The 22963-nt window shown below is 42.2% G+C and overlaps 1 protein-coding gene across 1 annotated transcript in view; it reads right to left on the bottom strand.

The window, feature by feature from the left end:
* The window catches only part of dachd (dachshund d), a 97490-nt gene that overhangs the window by 9370 nt on the left and 65157 nt on the right, over nt 1–22963 (bottom strand). The window contains 4 exon segments of the mRNA XM_022195224.2: nt 764–909; nt 13491–13622; nt 13719–13854; nt 14032–14204. Of these exon segments, the coding sequence (XP_022050916.2) occupies nt 764–909; nt 13491–13622; nt 13719–13854; nt 14032–14204 (587 nt within the window).

Here is a 22963-nt window from a genome sequence, read left to right on the forward strand (position 1 = left end):
GGGAGCTTGCGACGAGTTTACTTGTGGCTTTCTAATTACCACGCAGAGCCAAAGGAGGAACAGGACTCCGATGCCAATGGTAGGAGTGCAATGAGAAGGGCAGCGGTGTACACACATCATTACACTCAGACAGAAGGCAAATACATTCATCTTTCTGACTGAGGCTGTTTGAGCTGAAGCCTAAATAGCACTCAGAGTAGATGGATGCTGTTAAGGTATGCAGATTTACAGAGTAAGTGTATCGGAGGTCCTTGCATGTGCGCTTTGTAAAGCGGAAGGAGGATGATGATGGCGAAAAATGAGCTCTTATGGAGATTCTCAATCTAGACTTTGACATACATAATTAAACAGGAAAAATCTTAAGCTGTGGAGAAACTATGGCCAGAATGTGAGATACATTCACACAATAACTAAGATTTAATTCTTGAAAATCATAAAGCAAGCGATGAAGTAGATCCAAAAACATCTGCTTAGTTTTTTCATTGGCCAGAAATATGACCTCGGTAGAGCATTTCTACAACAACAATGGATGGTCAGCGGATTTTAAAATGGCACATGTGAGCATTTCCAGCTCTACCACGCCTGTGGTGCTGGTGTGGCAACAAAAACGACTTGGTTCTGATATCAGGAATTCCGATTTAACACATAGCAGCCTTAAACACCTAATATTTGTCAATTTTTCCACCCTTTCTTGGGTTGACAAGATGGATTCCTTGCTACAATTTAAACTATGAGAATGTGTTTGAAGAGGCCTCGACCGTACCTGTATGTTGGTGAGGAGGGTCTCTATTGACGACAGACCGTCTGGGAAGAGAAATGGTGAGGGGAAACCAGGAGGCAGAGCCTGTCCAGCCAGTGACAACCGCTCGTAGCTATCTCTTGCTGTTGGGGTGCACATGGGGTTGTCTTCTGTAAAGGAAAATAAAAACTTATAAATAACAAATTAAAAAGAAAGCGTCATTTGTTCCCAAGACGAAGTGCTAGCACATGTGAGTGGCCATGCTGACACATGCTGACCAGTAGCAATAGCTGGATCTGTATTGATCTCCAGCAGCCAATCCCAGCTTCCCCCCCCTCCATGCTTTAAGAAATATAGTGGACTGACTGTGGCCCTTAGAGATTCCTTCATATTGTTTCTCTTCAAGGCCTGAGTGCGGGGTTAAACAATATCAACCGCGACATAAATCCAGCTTCCCCCATTTAAGAGATGTCATGTGGCCTCCAAAATCAGAAGCAGGCCGGCGGTTCGACCCCAGAGGCTCGGGCTTCCTTTGTGTATGCACGCACGGGTGCCTGTCAAACCTAAGATGACATCATCCTCCATTCATCACCAGCAGAAGGGTAGGGCCCTGCCATCTGCTGTCCAGCCTCTCCACCAGGCCTCAGAGGAGGGAAAGAGGAGTGAAAGAGGGTGGGAGGGAAACACAGCAGACACACATACAGCCTGGTCAAACTAAAACAGTATGTCACACACTGCTGCTTGTTGCCCCATCAGATCGGACACACTTTTTTGTCCGACGAGTCTCTTTTTTTAAGCCAAGAATTTGGAAGTGCAACCATCTTGCAGGGAGACAGTTTATTAAACACATCCAGTTTAAAAAGGTCTCTGCAGGACGTGTGCACCATCAGCTGTTAATTTAATGTAAGAGGGGAAAAGTTTTATTTGTAATGTGGAGCCCTGGCTGTGTTGTGCACAGCACCTCTCTGCTCTCATCCAGTATTCATATCTGTTTATGTGGCAGGCTGAATCTTGTACAAACAGCGAGTGGAGCTGAACAGCCCTGCCTCTCCCTCCCATCAATATTCACCAACGCCAGCCAAGTGCTGGGAACAGCTGGTCTTACATTAATTAGTTTAAAGTATTTATTTCACCCATCCTCAGAGCAGATTGAGCAAAAACATTGGAGATTATTTCAAGCATCTGCAAATGCCCTGGAAACATCTCCGCGCCAAAAGTCGAGTGTTAGGATTCACAGTTTAGGTTTGTAATTTGGAGAACGTTTTTTTTTTCCTTTTCCTTTTTTTCTTTTTCTGAGTGGGGAAGATGGTGAAATATGCACCGCTGGTCCGTGGAGAGAGTAAACAACCTTTCTCCTTTTTCAGATGGAGTTCACTCCTGTTGATTAATTAGAATGGATGGTTGCCTAATGGATTAAAATTTGTTTATAATTTGACTTCATAAAAATAATGAATTGCCTACTTTTAAGAAGCCACTCCTGTGGTAATTTATTTTGTTTGGTGCAGTCCTGTCTGCATTTTGAGGTGGGCGTTTGGGTGGAGATATAAAACGCACTCTCTTTATACAGTGGCATAACATGAAAGTCCCATTTTATCTCAATAAAATAACTAATCAAAGATCAAAAGCATTACAGTTGGCTCCAGCTCAGGTTGATATAGATGTATTGCATGCATTATATGCATGCATCACCCACCTCCAATAAAATCACCATAACAACTAGAGACGTTAGTAGACCTCGGGGAAAGGTCTGCTGTTGTAGCTTTGTAATTGATTTGTACTGTAGGCACTTTGTCCCTTATTTAGTGTTGGCATTAATCATAAATCATTGCTTTAACAAACTCCGGCTTCCCACTCAGCAGGCCTCCCCTCCAACACAATGTTGGATCACAGAGAATATTTGATGGCTTTGTTGCAGGGGAAACAACCTGTCATGCTCTGGGAAAAGCAAACAGCGTGTTTTGTTCGACAGACTCAAACTACCGTACAGCACCTCTTGTCAGATAACATTTCCACCAGGAGCTGTGCATAAATACCGGCATTTTCACTAAAAAAAAAAAAAAGAAGAAAGAAAGAAAGAAAGAAACGGGAAGCTAATAAGCGACTAATTTAATCAATACAATCAAAAGTGGCTTAATGAAACTCAAATGTAAATTCCAGCGGAGCACGATCTAGATGTGTGATTTCTGTGCTTCTAATGTTATTGCCCCCCTCGATCCAAACCCCCCCCTTTTTCTCTGTGCCTGGCTGCAAATGCTGGCATGTGTTTGCATGTTTATTTCTCACCATCGCTCCAGAATCATTGACTTCAACTTAATTACAGTGACAGGCGTTGGAGTGATGGGGGCCGGTGGAATGGAGTACTCTGTTTCCAGGTGATATTTCTACACTAGCAAGGCTGCCAACAGCAGCTGTGACAGCCTCTTGTGCTTACCGTACGGTAAAGGTACAGTTAAGGCCCCGACTATGAAATACTGTGTGGAAAAACACTCGCAGGTCACCCCTGTCACAAATAACATTTCATGCACAACTGTTTCGGTGGATAATAGGAGCCACAAATAAAAATGGGACGCTGTAAATACAATGCATTCTGAATGAAATGCCATAATTTAAAACAACGCCGCCCCTCCTCTCTCCGTCCTCCTCCTCCACCCTGCTCTCAATAGCTGCAGAGGGAGTCCTTGACAGTGTGCTAGCAATGATGAATCACCTATCCAGTTAATTTTCTCACTCCTCATGTGTTGTGCTGCTAAAACAGGGGCCCAGGAATTGACTTGACAAACTATGAATGTAAAAATATCACTTGGAGGGATCTGGGCTTATCTCCAATTTACATGTTATTAGATTTGTGTTGCAAGCGGCACTTGGACCTAGCAAAGCTGAGGCAAAAAAGATGGGGCACATGATAACCAGAGATAAAACATGTCTAAAACCCACTTGAAAGCCTTTGAAATATTTGATGGAAAGTCACAGGGAGTGGAGTGAAGCAGAGGAAACTGGCCTGATTTAAAATGTGACAGACACACATTGCAATCTGTGGTAAATCTAGAAGAAACCTTGGGAAATTTAGCTGCAATCTCTGGATAAATAGCTGTAATTGACCTTGGGAGTTGAAAATGTGCCATATGTTTCTGGTTCCTGTGTTTGAAACTGGGTCCCTCAGGACATTTCAGCTGAGTACTCACACGAAGGCAGCGCGAGGTGGAGGAGAGGAAGATACAGGAAAAAAGAGGGAGCGAGAAAGAGGACAAGAAGGATGCCAGGGATGAGAGATAGATGGTTGAAGACAGAAGACGGATGGATAGATAGTTGAGGTATATTCCGAGGTAGTGGAGGCTGGAATAGAATGGGTGTGTGGAGAACGAACGAGTGACAGAGAGGAAGAGAGATAGCAGAGAGAGGGAAAGAGAGAGGCAGTGCCGAGGTACATTTGGCTGGCCAGTCAGTGTGATATATTGACAGGTGAAGCCTTTGTCCTTGCAAACCTGTGTTCCTCCCAGCAGGAGAACTGAATGCTAAACCTGGATGTTGTCAGCACAGCCAACACAAAGCAAGGCAGCCGCTTTTCACTGCACAATTACATTTGATTTGACCTGCCAGGGCTGCAGAGAAGCCAGCCTCCTTCAAATGGAGTAGTTATGACCTCTCGGACAGCCATTAGCAGCTAACACAGCATTATTCCACCTGCACTTAAAGCACTGGATTTGGAAAATCTTGTCAAGGGAAATATCTGTCTTCTGGTACAAATGCAGTGATGCAGAGCTGGGCAAAAAAAAAAAGTAGTTGCATGCAATTTGAGCACTTGAAAAAACATGAGGCTAGCTAGCTGATCTTGCAAATGATGTCTGCACTCTGAGGGGTCTTTCAGGCAGAAAAAAAATCTGCTTTAACTGTATGATAGTTTTAAACAAGTACTATAACATGTCAAATACTGATTACTGGACATATTTTGCATATTTTCTTAAACTGCAATCTCCAAACAGTTGAAATTAATTTATTCGCCGAAAAAACTTTACACATGACAGTTTGTATTCCAACATCTGGAGGGTTAGATTGACTCGCTGGCAGACTTTTCATAAAGTAACCGAGAACCTGCAGGACCTACGCTGAGGAAAAGAGCGCGACGATCCATACAAGACAAATTCCTCTGGAATGATTATCACTTGCATATGCTGTGCATATGTGTGTGTAATGTACTGTATACACTGTGAAGAAACAGAAAACACTCAAGCACTCAGATGTATGCAAACAACCCCCCCCACCAAACACATACACATTCATTACACACACGTACAGCACACACACTAATGTGCCCTCATCACATTTAAGCTAATTTCCTTTTCATCACGGAGAGAGGAAAATGAGTGTTTGCCCCATCCCTGCTGGGGGACAAAGTCAAGAGCCCCGGTCGGTTTGGGCTAGATTAACAGGTAACATTTGGCTCCCACTCTCTTATCACAGCATGAAAATCAAACCGCGTGTTTTCCTCTATCGCTCTCTCTTTCTCCCCTCCCTAATGTTCCCTTCACTTAGAGATGAAATCGCTTGCTGCACAAACCCATTTGGAGAGAGGAGAGAAGGTGAGTGGGATAATCAGGCTGGCCACTGGGCCGTGTTTCCTAAATGCTCTCCAAAACATTACTGTGCACAGGCATAAAATTAGCACCGGGACCTTAAAATGTTGACATTTAGCATGACTTTTTGGAGAGTGACACCCTCATATTTTCTTGTAGGATATCATTAAATTTCAACTGCCCTATGGCTGTGCCTTTCCATTAATAACCGATTCAGTGTGTCACTTCTCCCTCTCTCTCACTCTCTCTCTTGCCACCTTTTTAAAGTAATGAGTCCATTGCTTTGCCTTAATAAATTGAATCGTATTCTCAAGGCCATATGAAGATAGAGCCACAGATGGACAGGCTGCATGGAGGAAATAACCATAAATCCTTTACTGTCAGTGAGGCGGTCTGAGGTGACAAAAGAAGACAATCGCAAGCCTCAATTGGGATCACACTGAGATTACAAAGGGAGCCGTGTAAAGTTTATTCTTTCTGTTACAAATGTCATCTTCTTTCACGGATAAAAAAAAAACATTTATTTCTTGCTTTCATTGCTGACGCCTGCTAATGATTAAATCTAAAAATTATGCATGAAGATTAGAATGCTGACAGATAATTGTCCACACTCGTCTGCAGTGTACATCATGTATAACACTAGCACGGCAGAGAAAATTGTATTTTTTGCATAGATAATAAAATTATGATGCAAATAAAAACAAGACAGATTTTGCCATTTAAGTGTTGGCTTGGAGAAAAAACAGAAAGAGAGAAAGAGAGAGAGAAAGAGAAATGGAAACGGAGAGAGCAAGAGGCAAGGGAGCAGAATCTGTGTTGACTTCCATTCAGGAGGAAGATATCTTGTCTTTTTATGCGGCCCATGTCATATTTATTGCATAAAGGTCAGAGTGTTCATTTGTTCAAAGTCAGCGTTTTCCCTCTCTCCTCTCCTCCATGTAATAAATGCAGGGGCTATGTCATTATCGGACCTCTGAGGATTACAGGCTTGGCTGACTGTGATGACTGCATAAAAGCATACAGGACTTTTGTTTCTGCCAGCGCACACCTTCAAATGAGCTCTTAAAGAGAACAGTAGTGGAGACAAAATGGCATTTTGTAGAGAGACGATCACAGTCAGAACGGTCGCGGCAGAAAGCAGCAAGGTGGTTGAGGTTGGAGATCACAATGCTAAACCCATGACCTTAGTTTTAAGTCAGGTAAAAGGCCCGGTCTGGAGGAGCAAAATACTCTAAACGACAGAGAGGCAGGCTTGAATGGCTTTGTGTAATTCACCTATCGACTATTAGCCCCAACTGTTGAGAAGATAATACTCGGAGAAGGACATTATTGTGAAGCACTTTGAAGGTGTTTAGATTGTCTTTGCATATTGACCTCTGTTGTCCAGGTTCATTTATTGACAGAAGAATCCCAGAGATTAAATTGGCCTCAACTATTGATTGGGTATTTTGCCTGAATCATTCCTGTTTCAGACGGGGATCATTTGTACTGTATACCCCGCTAATCTTTCTGACCCACTAATCATCAAGCCATTTATTTCGCACTCTTTGTTTAGTTCTCCTTTGTTTAGCATTTATTAATTCATTAGAGCAACTTCTCTTGCAGCTTAACTTAGACAGCGACTGGGGAGTCCTGTTCCTACCCGATAGCAATGTGCATTCCAGCAAAAAATATGCCACCGAATATGCACCCAACATCACAATACACATGCCAATTACATATTGATAATTAAGCATTCAAACAAACAAACAGAGAGGAAATCCCCCATAATCACCAGGTTTTAATAGAACAAGTATTAGCTTGGTGTGGTTGGCCAGATAGCCTGCTGCTAGATCAGAGCGTTCGTTTGGTTCGGGAGGAGGGACAGGGAGACACATTGGTGTCATTGCCTGGCACTGCAATCCTACAGGGAGAGGCTCCGCCGTTCTGTTGCTGTTGAGCGAGTGTCGACGACGGCTGGCGCTAATCCAGACTGGATATACTGAGCTGCTTTTAAATGAAGATGAAAGAACAAAAGAGGAAATGGGAAATGTAAACTTTAAAAAGCCTGGCTTAGGAGCACTTGCTCCGTGGCTGCCTGGCGTGGAAGCTCAAAAAACTGATGCAAATCCATTAGTAGTCCTGTTTTCACAGTTATAAAAATACTTAAGGGGTTTTAATGCGAGCGACGTGTTAAACGTGTGGAAATCTGTTTTGATAACATTATTCATAACTCTGGCTTTGCGCTGTGTGAATTAATAACACTTCATTTACAGACGGAAGAAAGCTGGCATGGTATTTCCAGTTAAAGAGATTAATTTTTAAAGACCTAATTGACAGGCTGGGGTTAGGCAGGATAAGCAACAGACTATACGGCTGCAGCTGCAAAGTCAAGGTGACTGGAATACTCAGAGAAAGGCTTTCAAAAAGCAGAATAGAGAGCAGAGAGGGAGGGAGTGAAGAGAATTAGTCCTCAAGCACTTTTCCCTCCGCCCCCTATTCTTCCTCTCTTTATTAGGAATGATTTACTTTCTCAGTGAAAGGATATAAAAGCTCAAGTATAGCAGCGTAATTATCGCAGAGTGAAAATTTAAAGGTTTGACTCACAATGTCCTCAACTCAGCGAGCAGACTGCCAGACGATAAGAGTGACTGTGTTCAACACTCGGCATCCAATTGGTTGTGTTTTATGGGCTTTGCCAAGGAAGAGCACACAAACAGCACTCGGCTCTGCAAGTCTGTAAACATGATGGACTGTGGCAAACTACTAGGGCTGCTGTTTACCTTGGCAGAGCCTGGCCCTGGCATGTCGGTAGCATCACTTAATTACTGTTTACATGTAAATATTAAATTATACAAACAACCCCACGGAATGTCTCCAAAAATACAGAAATACATATTCAGGGTCAACCTTATCTGTCTGCAACAGTTGCCACACACTGCTAGGATATGAATTGTTTTGAATCGCAAATTCGCCGCATTGTACATAATCTTCATAATTGTTTAATGCCGTTGTCCAAGGGCATTCAGGTAAATATGTTCCCATAATCTGCATAATAGCAGATGCTCAGATATGTAAAACGCACCTTGTGTTCTCAGAGAGGAAGAACGGGGGGGAAAAAGGGAAGGTTATTGTTCAAAACAGTTTTATCAGGATAAAGGACTGTGATCATTAATGTCTCCAGTCAAGACCCAGAGATGATTGCTTTGATTACAGGCCTGTTTTCCTGACAGTCCAGAACAGCATATATAGTAAAGCACTGGTGCCTACTGTGCATCTCTGGTATGGCTGAGTAAAGCACTTGTTCATTTGCAGTGAAGGGTAACATGAAACAGGCCTCAGCCTTCTGATGGACAGGGAGATTTCACCTTCGCCAGTGAATGATAATGCATTATTAAATTTGCCTCTCTGCTCACTAGATACACTTAGCTGACCACAGCATATTTATCTCCCCATCCGAGGCTCACGTCTTGGCAGGAGAAAGCATTCTGTCACTTTTGAGGCATTTCAAAGATTAAAAAGAACCTCTCTCTTTTCAACGTCCCTAAAAGCATCCCCCCTTTTCAGTGAAATGTGATTAGCAGGAGATGGTGTCACGCAATGGAACATTCATGAGGGGGAGAACAAATATCCAAATGAACTCCCATGTCCTCGAGGAATAGCCCCTCTCTGCACCATCAGCAATCTCTCTCACATGGGCTGGGGAAATTTGATTGATCCTCTATTGAATTATTTTTTTGCACTCTTTCATTTCAACAGGACGCACTGACAAGTTGTTTGATCATAAAGCATTATTGTCTGCCAAGTCACATTTCAGGGTTGTGATGGCTAATGATCTTGCCTCCTGACTTAGGGAAAGTCAGGTAGTCAGCATGTGTTTGAAGCTCGCAATGCCAAGGACATCGGGAGGACTGAACAAAACACTATGCATTAAAGTCAGAAAGATGAAGAGAAGGAGCTTACACTGAACATATCCAACTTTTTAATGATACTGTACGGAGATACCATCAATGTCAGTGAAATATTTACATCGCAAAAAGAGCACAAAACCGATGCTGAAACTTTTGCCTGACCCAAAGTCCCCTAACTACCTTTTTATCATTGCAAATGCTTATGCAAAGAAGGAACAGAACAAAGACTACAAAGGCTGAAAATCACTTTTTTGTCTTTTTCATCTTTTTTCAAACTATATCCCCCCTCTCTACATGAGCCCATCAGCGTCCACAGGTCCTTGCCCAAAGCAGCTGCATGGTAATAGACTGTGACACTGGTACCTGCTCCACTTCATCATTCAAACTGTAAACTGGGACTGCAGACGGTGCACAGTGCACCAGCCCTAAGCGCATCAACTGGACATCCAGGCAGCATCCTGACAAAGAAAAAGGCGTGGCAAATCGGCTTTGTCCATTGTGGTCACACTGGTGCACAATGCATCAGTGATTGCTCGCTTGATAGCAGGTATGAAAGGATGCACCTCGAGGTGACATAATACACCGCAGGCTTCCATTTGTGCTTCGGAGGACATTATGAGTGCACCTCCTGTTGTGTCAACAAGTATATATAACATTTACCAGGGAAGTGCCAATATCATATTACCAATGATTCACCCGCTTTTAAAATATGGTTTACAGAATCAGCTTACATTCTGTAGTTGCCTCTGACTGTCCTGTCAGGCTCTTCAGCTCACACAGAGGAGATGTGGCATGTTTAACTGCACTGGGAGGGCTGATGTATAGTGGTGAGATTTGTTGTTGGCAAAAAGCTTAAATTGCCACATGGTTTTTCACGGAAAACTCTTGTACTTCCACATACATACTGTACATATGGCTTGTGTTTCAAACACCTTTTCCCTAAGGAAATAAGATGATATCCAGTGTTTGATGTCCACAGTCAGTTTACAGCCAAAGGCTTCCGTACCTTTCAAATTTCCCCTTGTTTGTCAGCTACCTGCTGTTTCACGAGACAGAGGCTTGTCGGAAGCTATTGCCACAGACTTTCTGTTTGAAGCAATTCAATTAGTCGCATGTGAGATAACACTTAGCTTTCTACTTGCCTTTTTTCTCACACATCATCTAATCTCCCCTTTTTCTCAGGCAAAATTTGGACAAAAAATAATCAAGTTCAAACAAGCTGCCCAAAAAAACTACCATCTGGTTGCTCTGCACTATGTGACACAACTTTGGAAACTGTCTTTTTTATACGACAACAAACAGCCTTTGTCCTTCATCACCAGAGATGACATGAAAAAGATGAGACATGTTCATAGGATATGAGTGATGAGACATTATACCGGCTGTCTCTGAGGTGTCTGGCTATTTAAATAGCCTCCACATAAGCCGGGGCACCGCATCCTTCCTCTGCACCCTCTGTGCTCTCTTCTAAGAGTGCATTGCAAGAGATTAATTTAATGCTCTGCCAGGATCATAAAGATCAAACAAGTGGAGAGATATCATTAAACCATTGGAATGTTATCTCATTTATCTAAACAAACTGATGCGATGAACAAGCCTAATTAAAAAGCTCACCATAAACAAAGCTTGGAATGGTGAGGCCTCTTCCCTCTTTAACAATGGAGCACATTTATTTTATTAATCTAATGCATCGTGTATCATATCATTACAGTTCAATATATCTATCATTAATTTTATTCCCTTCACTTAAAGCTTTTATTGGAATTACTTTGGTTATTAGTTGGTTCTAATGTATTGGTTACCTCTGTATCTGGCTGCTACAATCTCTCTTATCTCGCTGCATAAACCTGTGCATGTTATTCAAATTGCCTCATTTATTATGATAGCTTCCTCATGTAAATTGTGCTGACTGCTCGCCCTTGCACAGTCCTCATTAGACTAATGAAAACCTTCAAACGAAAAAACTAAACAACCTGCCAAATAAAGGTCTGGGGTTATTATGAAAATTACAACTGTGGGAGCCGGGAGAAGCTCTCTTCATTAATTCATGCTCAGCAAATTGGTAACTAATTTAGTTGCACTCCTCTGCATTAATGGGTTATTTTATAAAAATGTTTTCCACAGCCCGAGACCTCTGGTGCACACACTGGAGAGCTCAGAATCCTAATCAAGTCCAGTGACATATTAGGAATTGACAATCTCTAAGATAATACAGCGTGTGTTTGCGAGTAGATGTGCGTAGGTCAACTAGTTAGAACTGGCGTGGATTGCTGGGTCATTTGCTTTCTCCTCTAATATTGCGAAGAAATTAGAGTCATTTGTGTTGATTATCCCAGTATGGAGGAGGCACTTCAGCTGAGATGGAAGATTTGTATTATTGAGGAAACATTCAGCTTATTTACGTATGTGGATGCTTGATTTAACCTCTTTTGTTTTCTTTTTTTTTGTTGCATTAGTCTTTGTTTGTGTGAATCTATTCTCTTTTCCAGCACACACACACACACAGTTAGACAGTTTGTGACCCATAAATTCCGCTCATGATCCTGCTAATTATTACTATTCACTGCTTCACACCCTGTGAGTGAAGGTCTAACACTGATCTTCACGTCAGCCTGGCCAACAGGGAACATACAGCCCAATGATTTCCATAGTGGGTTTAATATCATTATCAGCCTCACCCCACCCTGGATCACCCAGCACAGCCCAGCACAGCTCTGAAAGCCAACAGAGAATACGAAAATCTATTATTTGCTTCGTTTTGTATTTAATCCGGCGTACTTAGTAGATTTCTATCTTTTCCTTTTCTCTTTTTTTCTTACATGCAAAACAAAATTTGAATTAAATAATAAAAACAATTAACAGTGATGACACTCAGAGACAATGTGATTTAGATTCAACATTAGGAGTTATTTTCCCTTCTTTGTTCAGATTTGGCACTGATGACAGATTCTTTCCTAAATCTATATAATGTATTTATTGGATACTTTGTTTCAAAAAGTAAAAATATGATGTTAAAAAAAAAATCTAAATGACTATCACTGACTATTCAAAGCCCATTTGGATGACGCCATTTAATAGTTGCACTGGCATATATTTTTGTAGTCAATTAAGGAAACTCCAAACATGTCATTATATATTATCATTACAATGTAGAGATGACAGTCTGCAAAAGAAACACATTTACAGCAACAGTCTGCAAGTGTAGAGCCTAAAAACAACTCCAGCACACACATCCACACATATTTTATTTACACACACACACACACACACACACACACACACACACACACACACACACACACACACACACACACACACACACACACACACACACACACACACACACACACACACACACACACACACACACACATATAGATAAAGAGATACAGTTTACCTCTTCTTCATAGCAAATCAGAATTTTGGTCTGTGAAAAAACTCCTAAACTGAGAAACTTGGTTTAAGCAGCTCATTTAGGAGTGCCGTTAAATTAACACAATCTTCAGCTGGGACAAAGTGAAGGCAGCCAGACTAAAGATGATGGCTCCAAATTAAAAGCTTAACATTTCTAAAATTGTATGATCAGTTTCCAAGGACTTGAAACATCATCAAAAAGTTTTAGAAATCTCAAGTTTTTTTTTCTTTTGATGAGAAATTTCTCTTGGCATGCAGACAGTTTCCTGATGGATTATCAGTTTCTTTCAATTTCTTTTCAGTGATGAAAGTCGGCAAGTTGTCATCTGTCAATTTAATTAAACTTCCTTAAGCTACTCTGCCTTTGTTGAACCATTAACCAAATGTGGGCTTCTTGTCTCCACTGTTAGCTCAGTCCCCTGTTGTTGTGATATTACCTTGATTCGTTTTTTTCACACTCCTACATCTGCTCTGATCTCACTCGACTTCTGAGCCTGCAACTTTGTTTTCAGACTTCATTTCCAGAACTTTATATTATTGGCTGCATGAAATTTTGTATCTATGTGTTCATGTAACTTTCAAACAAGAAACTAACAGCTACATTCTAAGCAACTTAAATGTGGAGTTACCTTTGTTTTATAATAAAAAAAACCCATTAGACCTTATATTGCTGGCTTGTAAGTTTAGCATTATTTGACATTTTCAAACATGAAGAAACTCAAAAGCTACATTCTAAGTAGCAGAAGTGGCATGCTATCTTCTTTAACATGAACATAACATGAACGGACGTCCTGAAAATCCTTGCTGGCAAACAGGCTGTCGTGTGAATAGATGTCTATAAATTGCAATTTTTTTAAACAATGAAACTTAACTCACCTTTGTCAGCGTGCATCCTCTTTGCTTCATGGCTCATGTCGTGGGCCAGGTCTCCCTCTTTAGGCCCGGGGATGATGTTGGGGGACAGGCCTAGCAGGGCTTGGTTCATAGACAGCCCATTGTGGTGTGCCGCTGCAATAATGACGGCAAAACCAAAGTGATATTACCGAGATGTGTTGCATTCAAGCACTTTATTTAACAATCTGAACCGCCCCGTTCTGTACTTACGTATCCTGTCTGAGGAGCTTTCTGTGTGGGCTGGGGAGCTGGACACACTGCTGCTGCGGTGGGACGATGGGTGACTCCCCGGCCTCCTGTTGTCTTCTAAGGAAGGGGCAGGGGAGGGACTGTCCGGCACACGTTCCTGAAACCCCAGTAGCCACAAAAGCACACACCCAAAATAAATATCCAGTTGTAGACTCAAATGTTGCACTACAAGAAGGGTGTGTGTGTGTGTGTGTGTGTGTGGGGGGGGGGGGGGGGGGGGGGGGGGGGCTGTGTTCACAACGCCTGCTGTTGTGCTTTCAGCTTTAAAATTTACCTTTATAACAGAGGTGACCATTCTGGAGGGCAGGCTCTGGCCCTGTGCTGCGGCGGCCATGTTTGCAATGGTGCTGAGGTGGTTCATCTGGCTCATCGCCATGGTGACAGAGGCTGGGGGCAGGCTGACTGGGATCAGGGGGTGTGGCATCATCATGAAGGGGAGTTCCAGGCCTGAGACACATGAAGAGGTCGTTGGTTACTCAATGACGCATATTATGAGTGAGATATTCACAGGGGGAACTTGCGAAGCTCCAGCCGAAAAACTCAAAAAACCTGCTGGTGCTAATTCAGCAATCACTAATTCCCACCACTAAGGCACCCTTTAAAACTGGTGTCCAATAACACTAAAGCTTTACACTGCTATCATTAGGAAAAGAATGGAATGATTTAAATTAATCACTTCTCGGGTATCTTTCCATGTTAACATAATACACATAAATGTTTTACTGCATACGTTAATAATAGATACCACTGCAATAATAATAAAGAAAAAGGGGATGATAACTATATACACAGTCATTCGAAGACCAAAGTTTACACTGCTATAAAGATGCATCAATTATTCTGTGATGAATAAAAAGGCCACATTATGGAAATTGTCTCAATATTTACATATAAAAAATATCTCTGTAAAAACAAAGGCAATCTTGAAAGCCATTACCCAAATGACTAGTTAAATGTGCTAATGACAAACAAGTACCGCTAGACTACAGCATGGCAATGACTTTAGGCTAATCAAAGCAGCTGATATTCCAGACCAGAGAAAGAGAGACGAAGCGAGTGAAACCGAAAAGAGGAAGTCACTTTCAGCTCGCACAATAATGGGATTTTCTTCTTTTTTTTTTACTCTTTTATATGCACACAAATTATTCCATTACAACATCAGAGATATCTTACAAATGTTTTAAATTATTCAATTGCTGTCTGGCAATGGACGCCTAATTGGTAAAATTGAAGACATTAGCAGTCTGAAAATGTAAAGAATGTCTAATAAAGATACCATAGGGGCTTAGTAGCTAGTCAAACTGTGGCCCTGCTCTGTGCTTCTGAATGGCTTAATGAAAACAAGCCAACTTTCAAAGGACATGAGCGCAGACAGAAGGTCAAAGCTAGGTGTCTGTACCCCCCTCCCTCAACCATGGCACCCCTCTCCCCCCCCTCTGCTCTATGGGGACTTTGAACTGGCAGGATCAAAAGTGACTGGGAACAGTTTGGTCTCATTCCTCCGCCACTCAGATGCTTTTCCTCAAATGCTTTAAAGAAAACCTCATAGACACTATTGGATCTGATTGAGCCTCTCTGTTGATTTTTCACTCCTTTTTTTCCTCTCTTTCTTGGCAGCCTGGTTCAAGGTAAAAAAGAAATATATAAAAAAAGCTGTGTGAAAGAAAGGAGGAGGTGGGGGGAGAAAAAAAAAGATACCACACTACAGAAAGCTATCCACAAAACAACTCCACTCTTCTTTTCTGACAAAACATCAGTAGCCAAAGGGCAAGGAGATCTGCATGGCGAAGCCTCTAAAGAGAAGGACACTGGTTGAAAATGAAAGGACATGAGAAGTACTCCTCTCTGTCATTCCCCTCCTTCCAAAAGAAGCATTGATTTCCATAAGAAAGATGGCATGCAGTTTCTCAGTGGCGAGTATTCCCAAACAATATAAAGCAGGGGAGATTAAAGAAAGGCGGAAGCCAAGCAGCACCTTGTATCAGCGCCTCTGCTGAAGCTCAGACTGAATCAATTACCACTCAGCAGGCTAAGCTCAATTAAAAAACGCCACAGAGGGCCTGATTGCGGGGGTACTTACTGTAGGACAACATGGAGAGGTCTAGGCTACCTATCAGGCTTTCAAGGCCACTCAAGGGCCAGACTGAAGAGACTTATTCTGCCTTCGCCGTGGATACATTACACCCATTCAATCAAACACAACTGCATGCATAAAGACGGATTTTCACCATATCAATAAAGCATAAAAAAAGAGGTGAAAAGAGGTGAAGAGTCACACAAAAGTCTCCTCCCTGTTAATAGCATTCCTCGACGTGTCCCCTCGTTTTTTTAATACCTCGCACTTGACGGTATGTGAATTTTAGCGATGTGCCTCCACCTGACTGACAGCCTGGCTCAGAAACACTGGACGTCTGTTCGCTCTAAGGGGTATTAGTCTCGCTTTCAGAGCCTGTCCGGCCCCTTTCATGTCACCCCATCCTAAAGCGATGTTTCTCCCATAAAGACCCATTCAGGCCACTGTAGGGGAATGTGCCACAGACCAACGAGGCTCCACCAAATCCCTTTATTTGAGCTGAAAGGAGCCAGGTGAGGAGGATATTAATTTATTCAAGGAATCTGGCTTTTTAGTGTCCTTAGCTAAGTGTTTTTAGTGTCCTTTCATTCATATGCAATGTCCTCCCATTTGCTCAGTTTTTTTCTCATTCAATGAAAGAACTACAAATAATTGCAGTGCACTGACCCAAACTTTTTTTCCCCTCAACTTGGCGATAATAAACAGTGATTTTTGTGTTTTTCTTCTTTTCAAAAAACAGAATCAACAAACATTAGTCAGACTCATTAATCACTTGTATATTGTGCAGATATTCCAGTGGGCAAACCGTTAGAAACATATTTGTCAGTTTCTGTTTATCTCCGATACAGAAGTTCAGACCTGATGAGAGGTGAATTCCCACAAGCCCCCCTCTCTCCTGAAGGGCATAAACAATGCATTTGGAGTAATTTACCTGAAGTAAGCCTGAGGGACCTACAAAGGTGAACTCCTATTTACCATCATTAAAACTACAAATCACTTAATACCAATATAAACAGCTCAGCTATTATGTCGTGCAGTGCTTGGGAGTTCACGCATGGATAAGCAAAGATCTGAATCATGGAGGATGAATTGAATGAATTAAAACAGCCCTTGGTAACAACGTGATTAAAAAGCTGTTACATCAGAACCAAACCACACGGCTGACGGTGGGTCTGTTACTTAAAAGAATCACACCAAAAAAAAAGAGAGAAAGAAAGATTGAATGTTTTTAAAATGATTAAAAAGAGAGCAGTCATTTATTTTGATGACAAAAAAATGATAACTTGCGGTGATTTGTGCTGCAGTTAATCTTCATCGAAACACAACTTCAGCCTCTCTGGCCATCTAACCCTACGGAGGGAAATAAGAAAAAAAGGATCTAAGCCATTGTCATTGAAAATGGTATGAGGAAAGCAGCCAGCCCCTTACCCTTAACTCTGTTGTGGACAGATTTCCCCTGACAAAAATTAAACTAGCTCCTACTTGGCACTTTATTATCTCTTCAACTGAATGATTTATTGTTTGTGGAGCGAAAGAACCAAAGAGAGGGGGAAGATTACATTTCCAGCCAAAGCTCAGGCCTGATCTCGTTTTTTACTCCCTCTGTCCAGGAAAAAAGCTCCCGACAAACAATAATGTCAGCTGTAATTGATCGGAGGTCGCTGGCTGGGCCTGCAGTAAAAGCGCACTATTTAAGCGACAATCGGCCCCGCGCTCTTCAGACGCTGGCTAATGAAGCTGTCTGTCTGGGCTATTTACCTTCTCTTAAATGGAAGGGGAGAGATGTACTGTAAGAGACAGGGCTGGAGAGGATCTGCCTCTCGCTCCTGTGAAATAGGACCTGCACATGCCTCAGGAATGTATAATTGGTTGGCGCAGCCAAAGCTGGGGATCCGGTGCTAATTAAATGACTTGTTTAAAGCCTATCTGTCTTTGTTTGGGAGGCTCTGGGCTTCAGAACAATGCATTGTAAATGCTGTTGTCAAACAAACATTCCTGGTTATCCTTTGATTTGAATTGAACAAGACAAAGGGCTGATTTGCTCACTGCTAAGCCTTTGGTTTTCAGGGTGTTGAGATATTTTTTTCCTCTTCTGATCTGTCAAACTGAACAGGACCATTCCAGTCAAGCAGCTAAATGGACTGACTCACCGCACAATGCATATGCAGTCCGCCGCTTGCAAAACAATCTCAGTTTTCCTCCTAATTGCGCTTGTAAAATGCCCCCATGTTGTGTATGTATTTCTCCAACAAAGGTGAGCCGGTGGTGTACACACATGGAGACTCTTTGTTGTGGTCATATCAAGGATTTGCACACCAGTCCCAAAAGGAAATGACTGGCTCATGAAAAAGTGTCTGTCATGCGGCGAGACATTTAGAGGTCTCTCCATAGCACTAATCAGCTATTCATCTTTACTATAACTGTTAATCTCCTTCAAAATCAGAAACCCTGCCACGCGAGATGGAGGAAGTCTTCTACCCATTAGATCAAACATAACACACAGCCTCCATAAATATGTTGTCTGGCATCGTGGTGCCACTTTAGACAACACAAGTGCATGCTTACATGTGCGCAGAAACACGGCTTCTCCCACATTCATACACACAAGTGTACACACACACACACGCACACACAAGCAAACAAGAAAAAACAGACACACACACACACAGATGGCAGGTTCAGTCAAGGCTGGTGAGTCCTGTTTCTCATTAAAATGGGGGGAGAGAGGAAGGTATTGAGCTTTGATGTAGCCACCCACAGCCCTTCAGTGTCATTGAATGAAACTTTGAAGCTTTTTGTGTTTACGCAGTTAATGTCGATAATAAAGCAAACATCTTGTCTTTGTTAAATACCTGCTGTAATGCTCACGTATGCATATACACGCACGTGTGCACACACAAGCAAACACATAAACGGACACATAAAAAGAATACATCTTGCCGTAACAAAGAGAGGTAAACATGAAAACACACGGTTACAGACAATGATGCAGTGGAGATAATTGTGCAAAGGTACACACACACACACACACACACACACACACACACACACAGCCAGCCAGACATAAAAACACATGCAAACAATATGTTTTACATTCCGAGAGCCACGATGATTGGATACATTTCCAGCTAATTCACATCAACAAACAAAATGTGTTCAGCATGCCAGGATAAAGATATGTACTTTCCAATGATTCAGGTGGGCAAAGATTTCCTGCCAAAATGCCTAATGTAATGTAAGAGAAACCATGATAAGAAAACATTTCGGGTTTGATGAGGTAACATAATTGCTTTCCAACCCAAACCACTGGAGTGTAACATGTGGTAGAAATTATCAAGGAGACAGACAGAGGTGTTTGTCCTTTAAGTGTATAAAATCTAAGGCAGGCAACTTTTATAGGATAATTTAAATCCTCAGCTCTAATGGCATGCATTCCTTATGAAAATTGAAAGATCAATCATCTTGCTGACAGATCTGTTGTGAAAGAAGTTCTTCCTTTCTTTGAGGAGAAAATGCTAAACACGTTTCGCCACTGCCCCACCCGCAGCAGTTCCCATTTTAGCTGTCTATTTGTCTCTTTGCTGAAAATGTTAACGAACAGGGCAATAATCAAGCCATATGCTTGCATGTGGCAAATCTCATTACAGTAAATGACCTTTACCAACCAATGCCAGCATCCTTGTGCTTGATAACACAGCGAGTGCAGAGCGGGGGAGACAATGGTGGGTTTAGTTAACGCAGTCATGCACGTGGCTAGGGATGGCCGAGACAGCCAGGCCTTCAGGACACATTAGCAGAGCACTGTTCGCTTCTCTAATTTGGGTCGGAACCAGGCTCACTTTACATTTGTCACACATCACTCTTGATAAACACGCAAAATCGGCGCGAGAGCACCAGCATCCCCATCACTTACAATAAGCCGTGGCACGGAAAGTGTTGTGAGCAGAAGAGGAGAGCAGAAGGAGTGGAGAGATATTACTAGCAGCTGTTACTACTGCGGCTGCAATATATTCAAGCCCAATCAATAAAGCTCCTACAGACAGTGACACCCAAGCAGACAGAGGAATCATTTTCATCTGATACTTAGCAAAGGCTCCCCTTTTAAAAAGATTGCTTTCAGTCAATGACAACCAGTTGTCATTTGACTAAGGCTCCTGAAATGAAATATATTGACGAGCGTTATCAATCACGACCCACTCTGCCGTCATATCGCTTTAGTGGAGGGGGGGGCGGGTGAGGATCGGTTTGCATGTGGTCATCAGATCATCTGTTTTAATTACAAAATTAGCATCACTACCTCCTGCGCGCTCACTTCCTCTATTACAAGCACCTTGTGAGAGAAAATCAGTAATGCAGTGTATAGTTTACAGTTTGTAGTGCTAATGAGTCCAGGGTAGCTGTGATGTCTGCCACCGTCTAAAAAATGTAGTTTACATTTAAACACATTTAAGTACAAAATACATTTAAAGAACAGCATGTCGAGGTTATTTCGGCTGTTTCGTTGAAGTGAGTATTTTGTCGGAGAATTCTAAACATAATTTATTAAGAAATACCTTCCTTTGTTTGTTCACACTGTGAAGGACATGCCGATTGTGAAATTCCTCAACACTGTTTGAACTTGCTCACTCTCTCCCTCTTTATCTTGGTCCCAGAGGAGAGGCTTTGTGATGGTGGAGATGTCTGGGCTCAGTATGGGCTGATAGCTCTATTTGGATGAGGGTTCCCATATCATAATTGAGAAAAAAAAAACAAAAAAAAACACACCTTTCAGTTGAGGCAACTGATGGAGTGTTTCTGCAGAACGGAATCAACTATTTCTATCACAGGAAACCTCTTTGACTTGCTGCATAGTCAGACAATGGGACATATTTACGGTTTAATCACAGTGTAAGAGATTGTCATTTTGTTGTTGTCATTACTGTTATTGTGTACACAGTAATATCATTACTCTATGCTAATGTGTCCTCTTAGACATAATCATAGTGAAATGAGAGGACATGATATCGAGGCTCTGATGCCGCAGCGCCGTGGCTGTAGCACGTGCAAACTGCTCCATATTCTACACAATCACACGCCATGTATATTTCACATTACTCCGACCTGCGAAAGCTCATCATCACTGAAAGGTTGAATGTCATTTATTACACGTATCACATTTACACCAAGTGACATTGTCTTTTCAAATTGTGTTGATCTCTTCACTTTCAAAGGTCAGCCCCTTCCCTGGCTAAATTCAACCTGACAGAGAATAGTGAGGAGGGGACAGCCGAACACATGCATCACCCCCGCATCAAAGCGCTCCAAATTAATCTATCCAATTAATGAAGAACGAGGCCTAATGTTGATGAGGGATGACAACTCGACTGGTCAGTTGTTTTTTATAGCTCTGCTCCTGCTATTGTGAACTAACCGCAAGAGACAATCAAACAAATATTTCCACGACACGCTTCGTCTAGGCTCTCCTCGCGTCTCTTTCTCTGAACACCACCACTACTCCGCTGCCACTCAAAGATGATAGAACTTGATATGGATCATTACGGAAATAATGTTTAATCAATTCCCCCCTGTTATTGTAATCTATTTCTGCAGTTGTCTGCGTTTGTGTATTTTGTAGTTACATCAGTGTGCCTCACAATTTCCCAATCATGCATATTCAAGTGTTACGCTGATGCTTAACAGCCGACGCAAACGGAATTAGAACGAGGACATTAGACTTCATTAAAAAGAGAAATGATTATCAGGTTTATCTTTTGAAATGTCTATTAAAATGTGTGTGTCGTTCTTCACTTATCTGTCACCTGGCTCCCATGAGCCTGGCACACTAATAGAGAGATGGTGAGGGCCAAAGCCCAAGAGAGAGACAGAGACCCATCAAGCTCTTCACTCAGACTGGAAGGCTGTCTGTCTGCTCTGCCAGTCTCTGTCGAGCTCAGTGTGTCTGACTCAGTTACCACCAATAGTCCCCAATATCCCCAACACTGGCAGCTTAAACAGAGCCCATTTTGTCCAGCGAGGCTCTGATCTTAGAATAAAGAAAATCACAACAAGCCACGCTCTAATTGCATAAATCAGACGCGACAATAGTCTGTCACAGTGAAAGAGGTGTTATGATATGTTCGTGAAATGAATTCTCTTCAGCCTATGGCTACAATCTAGTCTCTCCAAAGAGCTTTGGCTGACAAAGGCTCCCATAAGAGAGCTAGGGAAGGAAGATGGATGAAGTTGCCCCTAGACACTCATATCAGGTCAGTATGTGCTTTATCCCCTAATGGTTAAGGTTAGGATTGAGTAGGGGGTGATACTAGATCTGAGCCTGAGGGCCAATGTTCTGTCTAGAGGAGCAGGAAGTTGCCACCATCCTCCATCATGGCCCACATTTAGCAGCGCTGGGCCACCAGCACTAGTGCAGCTAGCAGGTTGGAGTGCGTAGTTAGCTAGTTGGATGTGTCCTTCCACCCAGAGAGCTTTATTATTAGAAAGGACATAAACAGACTAATTAAATCGCAGCAGTGGAGCTGGGCTGACAGCTGGCGCAGAGAGTGTGACCAAACAGATCCCTATCAAAGTGCAGGAGCAGTGTCTCTGTATGTGTCCTGCTTTTGTGTGCATGACTGTATGCGTCTGCTGACACGCATACCTGTATGTTCTGCAAGTATACATGCGTGTGTGTGTGTGTGTGTGTGTGTGTGTGTGTGTGTGTGCATGTGTTACTTTTCCCCCATTTTAGGCTTCAGTTCATAATTGATGACTATAATTTTTTCCACTGTAATTCCATTCATTTTCAGCGTCAGCTTAATGTCTTATTCATCAGTCTATTGCAAAGTACACAGACTCAGTTATATGGTCCAAAATGGTACAAATGCTATCCAACAGAGCAGTAAACACTCCAGTAATTAGTGCATGGTCTCCAGGCTGACTCCACTCAGCTCTGCAACATGGCCAAGCACGGACCCCATATAGAGAGGAGCCTAGTTATGCATTGATCTCAGAAAATTAAGGCTAACTGCCCCAGATTGTGGCGTCTTGATGTACCTTCTGGATGAGCAATGTACTATACTGGTATTGTTTGTAGAGTAAACAGGATGATTTTGACTTGCTGTGCTTTAAAATGAATGCATGTTGAATAATTAAT

This window comes from Acanthochromis polyacanthus, chromosome 14, assembly GCF_021347895.1.
Source record: "Acanthochromis polyacanthus isolate Apoly-LR-REF ecotype Palm Island chromosome 14, KAUST_Apoly_ChrSc, whole genome shotgun sequence".
Classification (NCBI taxonomy): domain Eukaryota; kingdom Metazoa; phylum Chordata; class Actinopteri; family Pomacentridae; genus Acanthochromis; species Acanthochromis polyacanthus.